This window comes from Harpegnathos saltator, unplaced genomic scaffold, assembly GCF_003227715.2.
Source record: "Harpegnathos saltator strain DR-91 unplaced genomic scaffold, Hsal_v8.6 scaffold694, whole genome shotgun sequence".
Lineage (NCBI taxonomy): Eukaryota > Metazoa > Arthropoda > Insecta > Hymenoptera > Formicidae > Harpegnathos > Harpegnathos saltator.
This window is the reverse complement of record NW_020230531.1, coordinates 509,267-528,791: the sequence shown is the minus strand read 5'-3', so window position 1 is coordinate 528,791 and position 19,525 is coordinate 509,267. Positions and strand designations below refer to the sequence as shown.

The following is a 19,525-nucleotide window of genomic DNA, read 5'->3' as shown; positions in this document are numbered from 1 at the left end:
AATGAAAATAGTCTGGTCAGAGTAATACGGTGCGCGGTAACATAGATTTACAATTTATGCGAGCCCAAATAGTCCAGTATATCCACGCAGCACCCTTAATTCCAATTCGAAAACTCCAGTCCATCATAACTGTGGCTTACTTAACGGTGATGGATAATTTATTGAATTTAATCCCGAATAGTCAAGAGCTACATCGGCTTTCAGTTTGTTCAGTCATATTTTCTTCGTATAAAAGCCCAACGATAAATCTCGAGCCACGAGCGTCGGCGCGGGCCGCGAGTCAGAGTAGAGTGGTCCACGAAAACGTAGCGTGGTAGTAGGGGTTCCGTTCCACACGAATCAACAAAAGAAGAAGAGAGGGATAAACCGAGGCGTGTGTGTGTGTGTGTACACGGTAGAGCGGAATCCCGAAGGAGGAAACGAGAAGGATAGCGCCGACGCGCGTAGAGGGGCGTCCCGCGAGCCAGAAATAGAAATAGAAAAGCCGAGAGTTGCCGCCAAGTATCACAGCACCAAGGTGCTGCTAGTGTTCTCCATGTGCGTCTCTTGGTCGTTGATTCGCCTCGCGACTGCCGCGGCCACGTTGGCAGTTTGCGTCGGAACATGCCGCGCTCCGGCGTCCCGATGATGAGGTCCTCCCTGAGGAGCCGAGACTCGTCCTCGACGTCGACCGGCGTCGATCCGCGGGAGCGCATCAAGGACTGTTGTCGCAAGCTAGTGGCTTTCATGTGCACCCAAGTGGGCGTGGGAGGATTGGTCGTGGGCTACGCGATCGTGGGTGCTTTCGGTTTCATGATGATCGAGACTCTGGAGGAGCCGGCGGTGGTATGCGTGCGCGAGTCCATCCGCAGGGATTACGCGGAGGAGCTGTGGCTCGGCACCGCTAGTAATCAATCGGTCAACGTGTTCAACCGCACCGCCTTCTGCGAGGTGTCCAACAGCATCCTGCTGCGCTACCAGGAGAACATCACCATCAACGAGCGCAACAAGGTCAACTGCAGCGGCCTCAAGACCGTCGACCTGTGGTCGTTCCCGGCGGCGTTGATGTTTTGCCTGTCGGTCTTCACGATGATCGGCTACGGTAGCCTGGTGCCGAAGACCCAGTGGGGCAAAGGCGCCACTGTGGTCTACGCGGTCCTCGGTATTCCACTCTACGTGCTCTACTTCCTCAACATGGGCAAGGTACTCGCGCAAGCTTTCCGTTGGCTGTACACCCGGCTGCACGAGTGCACCGGCCAGAGGAAACCCGGGCAGAGAATCACCGTACCGTCGACCGCTTGCCTCTGGGTGATATTCGGCTATATTCTCGCCGGTTCGATCATGTTCGCCGAATGGGAGGACTGGGACTATTTGGACAGCGCTTACTTTTGCGTCACGTCGCTCTGCAAGATCGGCATGGGGGACTTGGTGCCCGGTTGGAAACAAGGCGGCTCCACGCAGAGCAACCAGACCAAACTCATCATCAACTTTGTCTATCTGTTGCTGGGAATGGGTCTGATCGCCATGTGCTACATTCTGATGAGGGAGGACGTATATGTGAAAGCTCGGGAGCTCAAAGCACAGTTGAACCACGCGATGGACGCAGCTCACTATAAGATGGTGACGTGTTGTAGGTCAGAACCTACGGATTGAGGGATCGTGGGAGAGAGTCGTGCTACGGTGCACCGTAGAAACGTAGAAACGAAGAATATACTTTGCGTACTAGTCGTAAGGACAAGTCGTAAGGACAGATCGTAAGAGCCGCTATGAATCATAGCCAGCCGGTTTTTAATCAAAGTGCCGGTTGCTGGCGGCCGGTGGGAAATGTTGAGATAAATTGTATAAAAATAGGAAAGCAAACCGATATCGTCGATATCAGAGAGATGGGAATCGATCAGTACAAACATTCTCGTAGATGCTGATTACCAACGATTGGATGTTGCTGATTTTACGTTTACGTATGTTATAGCTTACAGTCCGTAGCTTCTTATTGCCACGCATTTAATATCATCGCGATAGTAATTTCTAATTCTAATTTTAGAAACGCTACGAAGAAAGCGTCATCTGCGAGAATAGTTGGCAGTCTACAAGGATGAGTGGAGAAATTATGGAGTAAAAGAGCCGTAACACTCTGTCCAGTTAATCAATCACAAAATCCATAATCTCTCGCATTTGAAATATCTTTGCGTTGCGTTGCATCGCTGTACGAGACAAAACAACGTCTGCTCCTTACGTTTCATTTACGCATGAATTTGTTCGAAGACGACGGCAATTTATGGAGCTGCCGGTGAGGTGTTTGTCACGGAGAACGGACATGGACTCGAGTGTTACACAACGCCAGATATATTGATCCGATGGGACATGTCAACCGCGAAATAATCCGGCCGCTTCCGATTACTGAGGACGTACACAGTTGCTGTCTTCTAATTTATCGATTATGATAATGTCTAGCCCAGTGAATTAATGAGCCTACAATGCGTATCGCTGAGAAAGATTGCGCAAACACACACGTAGATAAGGATTTCGTGCATCATCACACACATTCCACAAAAAATTATTTGTATAATATGTATACGATCGCACGGGAATAAAATTGCGCTATTCGCCGATGAGTGAAATCTACTTTTTCATTTCAAGACACGTATTTGTCTTTCTCTTCCTTGTTCACTTATCACAAACGTGTCTTTTGTTTTAGTAAGAATAATTTTCAGAATGAAATCTATGCTGCCTGAATCAATTATATTCAATCTAATCTAAATTGTATTGATTTTTTCTACTCTCACGTACATGCGCATCCGCTTGTAAAGGTGATCGCAAGGTTCTTCGATACAATTTGGCCGGAAGACAAGTAGAAATATAGCGTCGACGAGACATCAATTTTGTCGACTTTAGCCGGGTAAAATTAGACGCGTTTAATCTTCGGGGCAATGTACTATTTAGCGTGCTGTACGCTTACATCGTATACATCCGTATCTGCTTTGAAATAATAATCCAGTACGATCACAGAAATAACCCAGTCTGAAGCTCTTACGATTCTCACGTGCCATTTCGATTTTACTGCGAACTGCGAAACCGTCTCTATTATACCGACCAAAATTTCTATCTTTTTTCTATATTTTAGGTCTTGTCTTATTTATATTTTGGATAAAAATGAAAGGTTCATTTACGATATATATATATATATATATATTTCTTGCTATTGTGTAAAACTTATTGGATAGATTTGAAGTTAACGTATAACTTATGACGATATGTAAATGGGGAATTTTTCTTTGTACAGATAATTGGAGATTTTATACGACTGATTGTATAAACAATTGTTTGACAAAGGTACAAGACATGACGCTATAATGTTTTTGTGGTTGCACAACACAGCTAGCAACTATATTTCATTCGGTAAGAGTGCGACTTGCTGAGGTATAACGTGCACAGGATTTTCTATATTATCTGCACTCAGTAAGGTAAAACAACGTATCGAAAAATAAGTACATTCTTTTGTAGATGTACAACATACCATGATAATAATAATTTGGCTTTAAATTTTTATTTGGCCTGTTCATGAAGTATTTCTTAGAAAGAGCTACAAAGATGAGCAATATACATTACATATACGATAGCAATATACAATCAATAAATTGATATTCGATTCTTTTTTCCTCTTTCTTGTTAAAAGGTTACTTTCATCTCTGATATTTTAAAATTCAATTAACTTCCGTGTGTCGGATAGGTTTTTAATTCAATGTTCGTTAACTTTATGACTAAATTTTACAGAGTTAATTTTTACCCGACTTGTACGACACCGCTAGATGGTACCAGGTGGTACGTTCAGTTGCGTTTCAACGAGTTTAGAGGACCATCCGGCTGTTGTAATTTCAAAGTCTTCGTTACCAACCGCCACTGTTCCCACTGACAAATCGAAGTTATCGAAGCAACGTGGGACAAAGTACTTTTAATTCTTAAAATAATATGGTTCGCACAATGACAAGTCGGTAAGAGCTATACATTAAGTATATTTCGTTAATACTAAATTATTACATATATTTTAAATAATTATGAAAAAGAAACAAAATTCATCGATTGCTTTCAATGATTTTCATAATTGGCCATTAATTAGAAATCGACTTTTCTTGTTTAATAAAACTTATCTCTGCCAAGTGTGCTTATATATCGTCGCAAAAGTGAACAATTTTTCGACGTAACAAAAGCTAACACACAGACTGATGAAATCAAGCAAAAGATTTCAAAACAAATCTCCAAATGGAAGGATTCGGCATCCGTAAATCTTTTGGTACACAAATTGCAATAGAATCATACGTGCTTTTAATGGAGCAATTTACGCGATAAAAAATGTAACTTTTGAGGATTGAAAAACGAAGCTCTCTCTCTCTCTCTCTCTCTCTCTCTCTCTCTCTCTCTCTCTCTCTCTCTCCTTTTCACTTCAAAGAAAATAGCTACAAGTGTTTTATTAGAAAAACGGTAAAGTGCTTTCGCGTGATGAAATAACGAGTCGCACGGAAATGTTTTACAAGAAAGAACATTCATAATTCATAAACTCTAACGAGAAAGAGGGATAGAAGCTGTGCATACGGACCGCACAAATTGCAAAAAGCGGTGTTTTTAATCGGCCGTGCTATGCTAATTTACTTAAACTTTTAAATGCGGTTAAACAACTAATGGAATTTAAAACAAGTCACGTTAGCGGTCGTTGTAATTCGAATGAGGACGATGCATTTTACGAATCGATTAAACGCGGATAACGGTGGAACGGAAATCGTTAAGTTTTCAACGTAATTGAAATTATTTTCTTGAATAGGAAGCTAATTGGAGTAGAATTTGGCTTATTATTACTATTGTCATTATTATATGACCGATTCATTTTCCATCATGTTAATTTAATATCTCGTTATATCTCGACATATTATTCATATAAAAATATTCGATAATTTTATTATTTTTCTCTTGATTTAAAGTTAACAAATCGTGATAGGTTAAAAGAAAAACGCGAGGGCCTTATTTTTAGAAGGATACCAATGACGATCGAATCAAGGCCTGTGCCTGGCGTTCTTGTGGAAAATTCACTGGGGAATTAGCACGGCCGACAACGCTTGGCACTGTCGTTGAATTGTTGAAATTTGCAATGGTGGTCCTCACAGACGTCCGAGCTTACTGGCGCAATTTGCCGAGTCGCTTTCGCTTGGCATCTGAATGCGAGAGGAGACTGCAGTCCTCCAGGATTGCCGAATCACTGCGGAGTCGTTGTTTCTCTTCCCAGCCGTTTGTCTCGCTCGCTATATGCACGTGATTACGTGCTCATACACGAGGCTGAGTACATGTGGAGGAGAACCCTAGCCAGGTGATATCAGCAAAATGGACAGTCGGGACCGTTCGATTAAGTATTCCTTTCTCGCGATTCGCGAGAAAGAAAAGCAGAGATATTACGTATTATCCCCCTCTAAGCTTCTTCTCCTCCCTTTCCTTCGCGTTAACTTTCGTCTTTTTCGCGCGTAACGTAATGAGATTATCTCTTTTTAAATTGAACTTTAAGCCGGGAGTAACTGTGTAATAATCGCGTTACTATTTGATTCGAGATTATCGTTCGATCGAATTTGAAAATCTCTTCGCGGCAATAAAAAGAAGGCAGAAGGTTCCCAAATTTTCGTCAGTTGAATTTTAATGATCTGCGATCGGGTTTTCAAAGCTCGACTTAATCAAGCGCGCTTGCTTGATTTTACGCCGGATGCAAAATAAATTTAATTAAACTGTCGATTGCGCGCGCCAAATGTTTGTGTAATCGTTCCTCCGTTGAATTGAATTTATCTAGCTGTGAACTCGGCGGCGCGCTTGACATTTTCCGCGAAAACATTAATGTTACATTAAGGTTCTTGACACCGAAAAAACAATCGCTCAGAGATGCTCAGAGGTTGCTGCATCAATGGATTACCAATGGTCGCGCGACGACAAGAATGACAAGATGAAACTAGACGAGACGCGAGTTGAGTACCGCTGATCGACGACGATCGACGATCGCGGTGATGGCAAAGAAATATGTTTGTATTAAAATATTCGCCGGAACATATATTGACGGGGATATTTTCTTCTTTACCAGAGTTCCAGAGGCAAACACCTGAATCAACATCGTATGAAGTACGCTTTCTCACGGCAGCAATTCGCATCTCGCTGAGGCCACTGTTGACTCTGACAGATCTCTGACGCCCGAAAGAGCCGTCAGAGAGAACTCGAAAGTTTCGGGGAAGATTCTACTTGCGAAACAAAGCTAACTTCTCACGCGCACGAAGACTATTGATAACGACTACGGCTACGGCTACGGCTACGACGACGATGACGAAATCTGGCACGCGTGCGAAAATGACAAGTCGATCGTGACAAAATTTACAGAAATAACTATTCAAAGTCATAATTAACGGTAACGGGCAGTATAAATTCCCACTAAGGTTTGTAAGTTTGTAAAGTTGCACAAAATTGTCATTCGATGTATACTTTGCGCCATCGATAAGTTAAGATAAAATAGAATAAATTAAAATAAAATAAAATAAAATAAAATTTTTCTTCAATTAAGATAATCGACGAGTTTTAATCATTATCGAGGCTTAGCGGAGTATTGTGAATTATGATATACTTTGGAATCCTCTCTTTTTCTCTCTCCTTCTCTTTCTCTCTCATAATAATAAAAGGGATGTATCGTCTCTGGTCTTCTCCGTAGCCACGGACAGAGACGCAGACAAAGAGAGCGGCGGGAGAGAGAGAGAGAGAGAGAGAGAGAGAGAGAGAGAGGTTTGGAAATTCTATAGCGATAACTCGATTTAAACTGAGAATCAACTCCTGCCGCTGAAACATCGCGAACTGCGTCGGACTTGAAATTAATAGTAACTTCTGTGTTCGCGAGCGTGCCCGCTGAGTGCTTTGACTACGACATACGAAGCAAAATCTCGACGGTAATACGAAGGTAATTTCCATCGAGGACACTTTGACTCCAATCAAGTTTCTGCGCCCGAAGCGAGCTGGCTTTAAATTCCGTCGTCTTGGATATCTAACTTTTACCGGGTCACCGGACGCATCCTGAAAAGTATTCATAGATCGCGCCCCGTCTCGTACGTTTCTCTCGAGTTTCGATCGATCGATTGCGAACAACGTCGCGCGATATCAAGCTCTCTTCGTTACAATTTTGCGCGCAGTGCGCACAACATTTCCAAGTCATCACGACTTCGATTTTGACTCGATTTTGAATCGATTTTGTATCCTCCAGTCTCCAGTGTCCGATCGATTTTCCCCCTCATGTCGCGCGCGCGATTCTACACTGGCGTCGCGTTGATGGTGAGAAAGCGATTCTACAAAATTCGCGACGTGTTCCTCCCGCAATTTAAAACGTCGGTCGCCGCATTCCATTAACTTGTACATGAGCCTGTTAAAATGTATTCTTTCGCGTCGATGGATCTATTCTCTATTTTGCGTTGGAATTTTGTGCAAAAGAGAAAAAGAATGCGGAAAAGAGAAAGAAGAAAAAGAGGGAGATAGGGAGCGAAGGGAGGGAGGGAGGGAGAAGGAAAGAACGAGGGGACAGCAACTTTCACGTACGTCCATAAGCAGACACGGACGCAAGATCGATGGCCCAATCGCGTACTTTTCCGGCTTGTATTTTCCCGGATTCTAATTCCGGTGACGCCAGCTGACATTTTTCACCCCGATGTGCTCGGCTCGATCACACACGTACACACACGCGCGCACGCGTCACACACGGCACACGCGCACACACGTACGTAGGACAGCGGTAAATCGGTCAGGCGACCTCACGTGCCCGGTTTGAGGCCCGGTTTGAGGATCGCGAGGCGTACATAGTGCGGATGGTGGTGATCCAAGGAGATTATTGGAATCTCGCCAAGACCCACTTCAATATGAAACTCTCACGTCAACCCGCTACCACCGTCGCCGCTGCCGCCGTCTCCTTGCGTTTATCCGATCGTTCGACACACGATGTGTAACGTCGCACAATGGTCTGGAGAGAAAAATCGAGTCGACCCGCTGAAAAAAAGCAGGTGATAGCAAGGACGCTAGCGCCGTCGTCTCGCAGCCTTACGCGATGAACTTGAGCTTACGCGAATAGATGTGAAAAGTAGAGTGCTCTTTAGGGATAAAATGACGTCACACGGGCGATGTGATACGCGCGATATAATGACGATCGAATTTTCCGCGGTGCGTCGTCTCGGAATTCGTCCCTCTAATTGGAACGTGCTTCCCCCCCCTCTCTCTCTCTCTCTCTCTCCTTTTTGCTTCTTCGCCCCCTCTAATTACTTTTCCCTCAGAGACGATCGAGAATGATGATCGTGCGGAAAGTGAGCATGCAGGAAGCATCGTAATTCATAGCGGAATATTTAATCGTTCTCTCGGGACGCGTTATCCTTGATATCTCGGGGAAAAATATCTCTCACGGTCGTCGATACTCGAGACGCTCGTAAAGATTAGCGAGAATTGCGAGATAAGAAATCTCGAGAGCATGTCGCGAACGAACGCTTTTCCTTTTCGCATTTCTGCGAGAGCACGCGTCTGTTTGGCGCACCCACGCCATCCGGTAACGACCCATCCGATTTTTTAAGAATCCGACCAATTAAGAAAGGAGAGTTTAATTCTTGACAAACAAGCCTCTGGGGACTCGGCCGCTCCTCGCTTCTTATCCCGCTTGCCGCCGGCACGGCGTATATCTCCCATCCAGCCTCGTTTCTTCTTTATTCGCCGAGAAGGAGATTGGCGCTCCAAGTCCGCTGATAAATGAGGTACTCTGAATCGAAACGACTCGCCCCCTCTCGCCCCGGAGCCCCAGTGTTTCCGCCGCGATCCGGTCTCTGTCTTTGACTCGCGAGAAAACCCGGGTCCGCCGAGTTCGCCTCACCCTATCGTCGTCGTCTTAATTCATCAATACGTCGGCGCGCCGCCGGAAGCCGGATGTTTCGTACCGGAGGGCTTAAGAGGATCGTTGCGGCGTGGCGGTTAATACGCTCCGCTATACGACGCTACCGATACATTGTTCCGGCCAAGAAACCACCGCCAACCCACGGCGACGTTCCGGCGACGTTCCGGCGGCGGAACTCTCCGCCAGAGTTGGCCGGAGACCTGCGCCGTAAAACGGCGGATTAGGGATCCACGCGTGACGTTAAATTTAATTCATGCGGGGGATCCTGGCTGCGTCAGCTATATCGTTACGGTATCGGCCGTTCATTTAGCGAGGATGATACACGCGGCGTGTGTGTGTGTCCGTCGTCCAGCGGAGATGCAAGGACTCTACGTAACGACGTAGCGAATTTTGATGAAACGGCGATTAAACGGCGATTACGACCATCGATCGAGTTCGAGCGACCGGACAGAAACCGTACGCGACGCTCGAGATGACGAGATGATATAATTGCGAAAAATTACGCTATTCTTCTATCATTGTGCTATTAAGAGCGCAATGTTATTTCTTTTGTCTCGGATATTTGTCGGGCAACAAAACGGGGCGCGCGCAAACGAGCCAATTTTTCAGCGAGATTATCCGCGCGGCAATAGTATGATTAATCATTCCGCATTGCGTTGATGACCGGGGGTAAAAGTTTTAGTATACAGCGAGGTCGCGCAAGCGGTAATCTTGAAAAATCGCGCAATTAACGTCGCAAGACAATTGCTTGAGCCTGTTAAGGATAGCCGCCGCGCGCTCTAAGCCGTGCTACCGACGTAAAGCGCGACTTTTTCCGCAAACCACCCCTCGCGAGCCAGAGGTCGTCGCGTCACGAACGCGCCTCAACGCGACGCGACACGAGTCGTCGTCACGAGTTGAAGCTTCCTACTAATGATTCCACAACGCTCATCCATGTATGTCGCGCACGTACTCTCGAAGCGCAGACCTCCCAAGGCTTGGCGCGATCTTGACGAAGGGAAAAGACGAAGGATTTCAAGGGTAGCCGAAAGCCTCCCAAGTGGAAGAGAGCACTTTTGGAAGAGGCGGCGAATGTAAACAGAAGGCTTCCCCCGGAGATGATATTCTCGCGGTTACCGCGTTAGCGACTCGCGCGGAAGAAGACTCGTGCGGGCGCGCGCGCGAGTCCACCGGGAGAGTCCTCGCCGCCCCTATTCCGCCGCAGACCAACCCTCCGTCCGTGGATGCGTCCGTCTCTCCCGCGGGTTCTCACCGCGCCCGCTGGTGCGCGCACCCGGTGGCGCCTCCAAGCGACCAAGATTCCGGCGCACCCCCGCCGACCACGAGAGCTGCGCCGCGCGCGCGACTACGGTCTACCCACCTTCAGTCGTGGGTGCAGTGCGTGCGAGTGTGCAGCGGTCCCGAGAGCTGCTGCAAGAGACCGGCGTGGATTGGAGTGCGCGCGAGGGTTAGGTCAGTGTCAGGCTAAACCCGTCCTCGCATGTCCTCCGTCGTCGTCGTAATCCGTATACAACGTGTACACCGCTTGGGAACGTGCCTTACTTACGGGATTATCCGCCCTCCGCGACTGCAGGCGGGGACTTCCGGCCGGGACTTGCCGGTACGCGCGACGCGTACGGATACGCGTGAGGGGGCTGCCGCGGCGGGCTTTCTTTTTACCTCTCGTCGCCTTAGCGAAATGGATCTCGGGTGGTTCAGAAACGCGCCTCGGAAGACTTGGGCTTCTCGCGGCGGCGGTGGCGGTGGCGGTGCGCACGAGCACGCCGAAATTTCACGATAATTAATCCACCGACTGACGGATCGATATGTAAAACGCGCACGCAAGCGTCTCGCGAGCAAGCTTTCGCTGTGAAATTCGTAATTCGCACCAACGAGTTTACGCGCCGAGACAAAAGTTTCTTATGTAACAATCGCGACCGCAGAGAGGAAGGGCGCTCTTCCCGTTTATAAGGATATAGCGGTCGGATCTGCGCAACGCGCTGCAGAATCGCAATATCGCGCGAATTATTTAAGCGCGCGTAAGATATTATCGTGAGTAATTAAACCGAATCTGCGAGTTTGCCTCGTGTTCTTTCTCTCCGCCCCACTCCTGCCCCTCCCCTCCCTCTCTCTCCCTCTCTCTCTCTCTCTCTCTCTCTCTCTCTCTCTCTCTCTCTCGCGACAACTGCTGCGCCGATTTAAATTCACGTTGATTTTAATCGTCGGGAATTAGAAGCGCGGACGACGATTCGCGCGATTTTTACACCGGCGGAGTGATCTAATCGGGACTCGGAACGATTATCGAAACATTTCGGCAGCGACACGCGATGTCGCGTGGCGTTCTTTTTATTATTTCCCACCCGCCGCACCTTCCGTACCGCACGTACCGGCATTCAATATCCTGCGCCGCGCAAAATCCTTCCCATTGTGTCGGCATGCAAAATTCTCTCTGGCCTGACGCTCGAGCCAGAATTGCTCTGTGATTTTTATCGGAACTTAATAAACGCTCTAATCCTGAATAGCGCGGTGACTTGGCGAGCGCGACTTCCATTCTTCTGAGAATCTTCCTGATTACATTAGCAGCCTTTACCGTCAATTAATCCTCCTCGGCCTTTTATATTCCGCGTTTTGTTCATAATTTTATTAATTATTGTTATATCATTTTTCAAAAGGACAGCAAAGTTAATATTCTCCGATGAACTTCTTTTCTCATAACAATAATCGACAGTGATTTATTTCGGATTAATTTCCGTCGATATGCTATTCTCGATAGAGCTTTCGGAAATGGAGACCGTATCGTTTATTACCTCCATCGACAGTGACTGCCGGTCGAATTATAATAAACTTTAATGTCTGTCTCGTCGGTTTAACATATGTCGATTTGCGGATATATATATATACATATATATATATATATATATACTTCGTATTTAATCGTAATGACAATTAGAACAGCAGATTCTCAAAAGTTTCACACGAGTTCCCGCACGCGGTACGCATATCAAAACACGCGTGCAAAAAGCTTGAACGAATTGATCGACAAAGCCCACCTCCTGACAGGCTCCTATTTAAATTTTCATCCTCGGTGGAGTGCATTCTGGATCTTCTCAATTATGCGCCCAAAGTGAACACTGCAATGTGCAATAACCGTCTGAGTCTTTCTAATGGATTGTCAAGAATAGAAACTTCACGTGGTTTCGCGATCATTGGCTCGCCGCTCACGGTGCGGTCGATCGAATGTTTTCAATTCTATTTTCCGCGCAACCCCCATTCCTCCCGACTTCACCCTTCCTGTTAAAGCTGAAACAGTTTCGGCGATGGGCAGCGCGCTGAAAACGTTGCATTGTGTGTCTTTTCCAGCCGATAACTTTCTCCTCAAAACGACGCGTATCTCGTTGCAAAATGCTCGTTGCCGCGACCGAAGAGGACACGACGCTGTGACCATCGTTTTCCGAACGGTAATCAATTATCGCGACGCAACGTATCGTTAGTCGCCGTAAAGCTGCACGTGAGAACATACACGTCAACGCGTGCGGTAAACCGTTTTTCACGATGCTTCGCAACAACCAAAGTTGCATTGAAAATCTTCTGATCGCTACGAATGCAAATAGAGGCGGAGGAAAAACTGTCAGCCGGGTCGATCGTTAATCCAACAACGGCATCGACTGCCAATCCGAGTTCATTGTCTCGATTTCCATCGAATTCGCTCGCGCACACGAAACGGTCCTTACTCGGAGGCACTCGAGCGCGATCACAAAGAGCGCTATAAAGTAATTTACTTTCCCGATAGAAACAGAAAGGGAGCCAAAGAGGAAGAAAGAGAGAGAGAGAGAGGGGGGGGGAGAGAGAGGGGCGGGAGGACGCGCGGTACAAGGAAAGGGAGCGGAGTTTAACCTGTGCTCGACCGGCGCAGTTTCAAATCCATTTGAACCGTTACGACACTGATTGCTCGATGCGCGAATTATGCGAGTTTCGAGAGGTCATTCTCGGCGGATTTTCCATTGCAGATTCGTGAAACATGTCCCGAGAGAAATACTCTCAAGAGCATGGCAATCAGTGCGACGCTAGTCGCAGTAGCGCGAAGACAAGACTTTTGGACTATATAAAACTTGTCCTGATATCTGAATGCAAGATATTGATTCGAGACGCTTAATCTTTATCAAAATTACCCGTGTTTCAAAAAAGAAAAAAGAAATGAAAAATTTATAGAGTTTTTACGAAATTTAGAAATTTAGAAATTACACATACGACACCCGGTGAATTGAAACTTTCATGCTTCGCATGAAAATATCTTCCTCACTGAGTTATCGCGATTCAACGAGAAAAATATTCATTTATAAAAATATTCAAATTATAATTTCTGACATTAATTAAAAAATTGTCAGTCTCGAGGGCTGTTGATAGTTGATTTTCACGTTAAGTAGAAACCTCCGCCTTCTCCCTCCCGCCAAATACTACCATTTTACCAGAGATGTAAGGCAAATCCTGATGACAACACGGCGAGGTCAGCTCTCTCTCTCTCTCTCTCTCTCTCTCTCTCTCTCTCTCTCTCTCTCTCTTTCTCTGCGCAACTCCTCCGCTAATTTGAAATAATATACCGTTGACCCAGTTAGCGCCGTAACAGCAATTAGACATTTGCGCGGTGGCAGACGAAGTGGGACCAGGGCGTTGATCGATCCTTCCTCGTCGTCGAGCGTATGTACCCGCGTAAATTCCGTCGTTCATATCGCGTCGTATCGGCCGCGTGCGTCGACGTTGACGTGAATTACGATCCCAAAGTAGCCCATCTGACGGCAGGTGAGAGAAAATGCCCGCTCGACCACTTTGCGAGGACTCGTGCCCCAGCGACGACGATTCCCTCGAATCCGTTTATATTTGTCGGTCTTTTTCACTCGCGAACAGTCGAAATGAGTCTCAGAGGGCAGAAAGAAACGACGCGATCGTTACTAACATGTGCCGGATAAACACAACGCGCGAACCGACCGTAAAATTTATGATGCGGAATGCTTGCCCTTGTCTCTCTCTCTCTCTCTCTCTCTCTCTCTCTTTCTCTCTCTCTCTCCCTCTCTCTCTCTCTCTCTCTCTCTCTAGTTACGTCGCCGCAATGCGGAAATCTCGACGCTCTCGAAGCTGTCTGATTGAAACATCAATGGCCGAGTATCAATTTCCCATTTACGCGAATATCGCGGTGGGATACAACGTCGCTATATCGGCGCGTCAAGTGAATTCGCGAAGGATGAGAGGGGCAAAATCCGCGCAGATAATCCTAATCGTCGAAACGAGAGAAGCGGCGTTTCATCGGCGCTAATCCCGCGCCGTATGTCCGCGACAAACGAATCAAACGATGTTGCATATCGACGCGAGTTTATCGGATCCGGATATGAACGAGTATGACGTCAGTGTGTGAGAGAAAGTGCGTCGCACACGAAAATCCGGTTTCCAACCGGACAGAAGAAAATCAGCTACGTAGTTTCGAAGTTTCATTATCGCTCACTTTGAGCTGAACTGCGGATAATATATTGTGAAATTCAAGTTGAAAATCTTTCACTTTGTGGCTTTTCTGGTCGGAGCACAATCTAGGATCCCTCTCCTAGATATAGCGATATAGCGATGCTCTTTTTCCGCGTGCAACACATGTCGCAGTCGTATTACGTAGAAAATCCAATTCGCGCTCTTTAGCGCGACGTATCAGCGGTGTCGAGCGAGCGCGTAAAGCGTTAAAAGTCGTCCGTCGGCCGTTGTAATTTCGCTAGAATTTCGCGGCGCAACATCGTCACTCATGTCGTTGCTGACACAACATTATATAGCAAGAAGAGAGAGATAGGTGGGAGAGGAAGGGCCGAGTAGGTGAAATAAACTATCCGCCCCGAACGCGGGGCGGATCAAAATTGGCCGGCTAACTCGTTCAATCGTGGCGTTCGCGGTGGACTCGCCGCGATGTAAATCGCGTAATGACGCGGTCAGCCGTTCTATTCGTTTGACTCCGTTAAATCCCGGCCCGGATGGACGGCGGATGGAACGCGCGGCGCGGCGCTAGCGAGGGATCGCGCCTCGCGATTTGCCACCGTACGATCAATCCGATCCACGACGGATGGTGGTGCGATTTGCGGCCGCGGATTAGCGGCCCTAATGCGCGTCGAAAATCAATGCCCGACTATGCCAAGTGTCGGCCCGCCGTTAATCGTCGCTCGATTCCACACGCGAACACTTTAACGTCGTTACGCATGGCGCGGTTCGCGATCGCGGATCGTTCGCCGTCATTGTTTCCGGTTTGCTGCTCGTATCATCGTAGTTACGCATACATGGTCGCGATTACCGGTCGCGTTTCCCGTTATCGATATCGCGGGGGCTTTGTCGCGGCGGTAATCACCGGACGAGTTAATCCCTCAAATCTGTCGCGGAAAAACGTCATGTCGTCCCGCATTGAAGCGATCAAGAAACTGAGAGGAGGAAATTACATTTAAATATAGATTAAATTTTTCGCGGCAACGCAGAGAGCCCTTCGTATTGCGCGACATCATTTTTATATTCAACGTAGCGGAATTTTTTTACGCGGCAACGGTCGGCGAGCACGAAGGGAGAGACACGAACAAGAGAAAAGGGAGGAGGAAGGAGTGGGAGGGAGGGAGGGAGAGAGAGAGAGAGAGAGATTGAACTCGTTACTTGTATCCATAAATCCGTCCGCGAACCAAGTTGTATCGTTTCCAGCCCATGGTGTATTATATGCCGGGAATTGCACATACCGTAACAAAGTGTGTAGTCTGGCAAGGTGTGATATAGCGATTCGGCTTAGAGTTACGCTTATGCGTTCGTTTACTAGGTATTCCGGAATTTAAACGCTCCGCCCCCCCCCCCCTCGTCGATGTGTTTCGGGACAGACAAATTTTCCGTCTTTTTATCGGCTAAACATTCCCGATTAGAAATCGCCTCTTCTCGTCGCGTTTACCGCTTTACAAAATCCTGCCTTCTTGCACTTCGTTTACAGCGAACTCGCGATGTCGCGACGTTCATGATATTGCAATGCTTCTTAATTTTTATATTCGCGATATGCAGGAAGAGAGGGTGACTTCTGAGTTTATTCATTTATTCTCGCGGACCGGTAGTCGAAGCTGTTTTACATTCAGACTTTATTTAGTTTTATAATCAGACGACTTATTTGAATAGGAAAATCCCGTTTGATGACGGATTTATTTTGCACGTTGTAATAGTTTCCTTCAGAGCGAGACGAAAGTCCCGGGAATAAAGATAAAGTGAGATATTTGCGATGGATGAGGGATTCCCAAGCGGTGCTCGCGCTCGGACGTATTATGCGAATTGCGAGGAAACAACACGGCTGATCTCCATCTATCTTCACATAGATACGTGGTTCGCGCGTTTGAGAAAGAGAAAGAGGGAAGGAGAGAGGGAGAGAAAGAGAGAGAGAAAGAGAGCGAGAGAGAGAAAAAGAGAAAGAGAGAAAGGCAGAGAGAGAGGGGGGGGAGAGGGTGAGAGAGAGAGAGAGAGAGAGAGAGAGAGAGAGAGAGAGAGAGAGAGAGAGAGAGAGAGAGAGAGAGAGAGAGAGAGAGAGAGAGAGGGCACCGCAAAACAGGCTGGGAGCGTAGTTCATAGTGGAGGAATCAGGGGACCATGATGCCCCCCATAATCGGGGAAACACTGCGCGTGTGGTTTCTCTCGGCGCTGGTCGTTCACGGAGCCGTCGCCGGGAATCCGGACGCGAAGCGTCTCTACGACGACCTGCTGTCTAACTACAACAAGCTCGTACGCCCCGTGGTGAACACCTCGGATGTGCTGCGCGTGTGCATCAAGCTCAAGCTCTCGCAACTCATCGATGTGGTAAGTGAGCTCGCCGTGAAAAAAAAATAAAAAAAAAAAAATAAAAAGAAAAAGAGAAAAAAGGGAAAGATCGCCAGTGAGTGAGGTCGAACGCGAGGTTCCGACGCGAGGTCGTGAGGAGACCGAGCGCGATTGTCCGTGTCGCCGGTGATTACCGAGAGGATAATCCGATGGTTATCGGAGCGCAGATAAACTTTCGCGCGGAAAGCAGCCGCGCTGTAATTGGCACGTCCTTCAGTGAGGACGCTTAAGATGACTTTCAAATGAACAAATGGATAACGAGACTCTCGAGCGGATCTTCATCGGCGATGAAGAATTTTTATCGACGTGGTGGGTTTTCAGCGCGGTAATTGGAAAAATTGTTTCTGCGAATTTACGACCTCGTTAGCAGGCCGTCATTTGGCGCACTTGGTCGTTAGCGACATACATTAGATGGCCGAGTGAATGTTGCAATAATCGACAACTGCTTAGCTACGTCCCTAAATGATTATAGGGTCTATAGGCATGATAATTGGCAGGTATCTGTTGCCGATCGGAATGTGCTTGTGGCTTGAGATGAGCTATTCGCGATGTATTACCGCGCGGAGACATATTTCAGTCAGGATATTCAATAATCCCGCGTATTAATGCGGATTAGAATGTCCTCGGAGAAGACTGCAGACGGGTCGAGACTGCGGTGAAAGAATTTCACGCGAATCCTAGCCCGATTTCACGCCCTTTCGCAAAGAGCTCGCTTTTTTCGAGTTACATTTGGATTTTTGTCGTATTATGCATAATCAATTCCTGCCGGAGATCGGAGAACGGATCGATCCGAAGGAACGAGCGCTCCTTTCTTCCCTTTCTTCCTGCCTTTCCTTCCTTACTTTCTGCTTGCCTGCCTGCCACATTTTCGGAGTCACCGAATAATATCGATTATCTCTGTGTGTATAAAATGTTTTCAAACTTTGCTAATATCGCTGCAGCTGGTAAGATGGTGGTTAATCTCGCGCGTTATATATATATATATATATATATATATATACAACCGGTGTGTAAAATCAATAGCTTATATAAAGTTAACGGATATTTCGTGATGGCTAATTTACGAGTTGGGTTAAGATGCTCCTGTGGAAACTATCGTGAAAATCCAAATTGTCACAAAGAGAAAGAGATGAGGTGAGAGGAGAGTGGAGCGGAGTGGAGGCGTGAGGAGGAAAGTGGTACGAGAGACTCTTGAGTAATTGGCGTAGTAATTACATAGTCAAACTTGGACGAAATTTCAGTCGGTGTTGCGACTGTGCTTAGCCTAAAGTTAGACCGGTGATGAAGTTGGGATAAAGGGACGCCATTTAAGATCCTATTAGGCTGTGCTCTATCGCGGTAATAATCGATTTCGTGTTATTGCCATGCGCGTACGCGCAAGTTTGTTCGAAACAAGAGTTGACCGATCGTGTCGAAAAAGATGCGCGCAAAATGGGGGCAAAAATCGTCGACGATACGGCACAATATTCGTATTGAAAGCTGGCAGGCAGCGTTCGCCGACCGCAGTCGTCGACCGAAATGGCGTGAGACGAAATGTCGGTAAACACGAAGAAGCAGGCAAAACCTTCCTGCTCAGTGACTCCGGTGGAAGTTCGTATCGTGCGTTTAACTCCTGTATCTGCTCGACGGCGAAGCACTTATGGCTAACAAGGCGCGCATAAATTAATGAGCTAAGCCGTTAAGTCGCGCCTCGTTGAGACCCGTTGAATATACAGTAAATTATCGCAGATTTAACGTCGCTACTTGGCAACCGCAAATCTCACCTGTTAAACGCGTTTATGATACATTAATGACGCAGAGGTTTCCCGATGATGGCGGTTCGTCTCTCACGCGATGGAACGCGCGGCAAAAGCGCAAATACCATAACTCTATCACATATCGGTTTTTCCGCGAAAAATTATATTTTACGAATATGCGAGACAGAGCGAAAATGAGCTTTCATTAAAGTTTTTATAGGGATAATCCTTCCATCACAATTCGGTCATCTGACCAAAGTGGAATCCGACATGACGTGTAATATCGCGAGAGCTTATCGCGCGGCGTGCAAGCTCAAGTGTCGGCCGATAAAATATCGCGCAAGGCAACTAAAAATTTCCACGGACGAATTGGCGAAGATAAAATTTGCAGATATGGAGAAAGAGAGAGAGAGAGAGAGAGAGAGAAAGAGCTGTCGGTAATATACTCGACATAATACCGAGCGTCCAATTCGGACTGCGCAGAGAATAATATCGCGTTTTCAGAGTCTCGCGAGGACTAGCACGGCAATTCCTTGAAATTCGCAACCGCGACTAGCTCTCTCTTTCTCTCTCCCTCAGAAATGACCGAGGGCCGTGGAATGTGGACGCATTGTGGATGCATATTCAGCCAAAATTTCGACGATATTTCGGCCGGCTGTTCACAACGAAACACAGCTCGTGAGAACGAAACAACGACAGGTCAACGAGCGTCCGTTCGTTCAACGCATCGCCTCTCTTCACCTGACGCGACCTGCGAGACCGCGTCGATATCGCGATACGACGGCGCTACACATGAAAAGCAGAAATTAATCCGTAAAAATGGGGTAGAGAGTCAGTTCGCGTGTGTATCGCAGGAGTAGAATATAATGAAAGGAGTAAATTATTCAATACTATTTTACCGCAATATCATTATAGAGCATCATCCACGATTACAAGGTTATAGCCAAAGCGGAACAGAGAGATCAATATTTTGACTAATCTGCTTATTCGAACTGCATTCATGTGAACGAGGTATATTTACCGGAAAATAAGCGGCAATCTCGTTGAGCCTTCA

At 46.9% G+C, this 19,525-nt stretch overlaps 2 protein-coding genes and 1 long non-coding RNA gene across 7 annotated transcripts in view; all 3 read left to right on the top strand.

Moving 5' to 3' along the window:
* Positions 1–6,504, top strand: part of LOC112590016 (uncharacterized) — a 32,550-nt gene extending 26,046 nt beyond the window's left edge. For all 3 annotated transcript variants that reach the window (XR_003113931.1, XR_003113929.1, XR_003113930.1), the window contains exons 3-5: positions 3,260–3,375; positions 3,751–3,968; positions 5,000–6,504. This is a non-coding gene — a long non-coding RNA (uncharacterized LOC112590016). The remainder of the gene's footprint in view (positions 1–3,259; positions 3,376–3,750; positions 3,969–4,999) is intronic.
* Positions 406–2,582, top strand: LOC105190782 (TWiK family of potassium channels protein 18). Its single transcript, XM_011153704.3, has 2 exons — positions 406–1,937; positions 2,021–2,582. Exon 1 carries the CDS (start codon positions 604–606, stop codon positions 1,630–1,632), a length of 1,029 nt encoding a protein of 342 aa, XP_011152006.1. The 5' UTR covers positions 406–603; the 3' UTR covers positions 1,633–1,937; positions 2,021–2,582.
* Positions 6,505–16,412: 9,908 nt separating the features above from the next.
* nAChRalpha4 (nicotinic acetylcholine receptor alpha4) overlaps positions 16,413–19,525 on the top strand; it is a 139,316-nt gene continuing 136,203 nt past the window's right edge. The window contains exon 1 of one of the 3 annotated variants that reach the window (XM_025305383.1): positions 16,413–16,714. In XM_025305383.1, coding sequence (XP_025161168.1) covers positions 16,508–16,714 — 207 coding nt within the window. In that variant the 5' untranslated portion in view covers positions 16,413–16,507. The remainder of the gene's footprint in view (positions 16,715–19,525) is intronic. The other 2 variants (XM_011153707.3, XM_025305384.1) reach the window with 2 other exon arrangements.

Bases quoted from the DNA above. Each gene is read 5' to 3' on its own strand.
- LOC105190782 (XM_011153704.3), top strand. From the start codon at position 604: ATGCCGCGCTCCGGCGTCCCGATGATGAGGTCCTCCCTGAGGAGCCGA.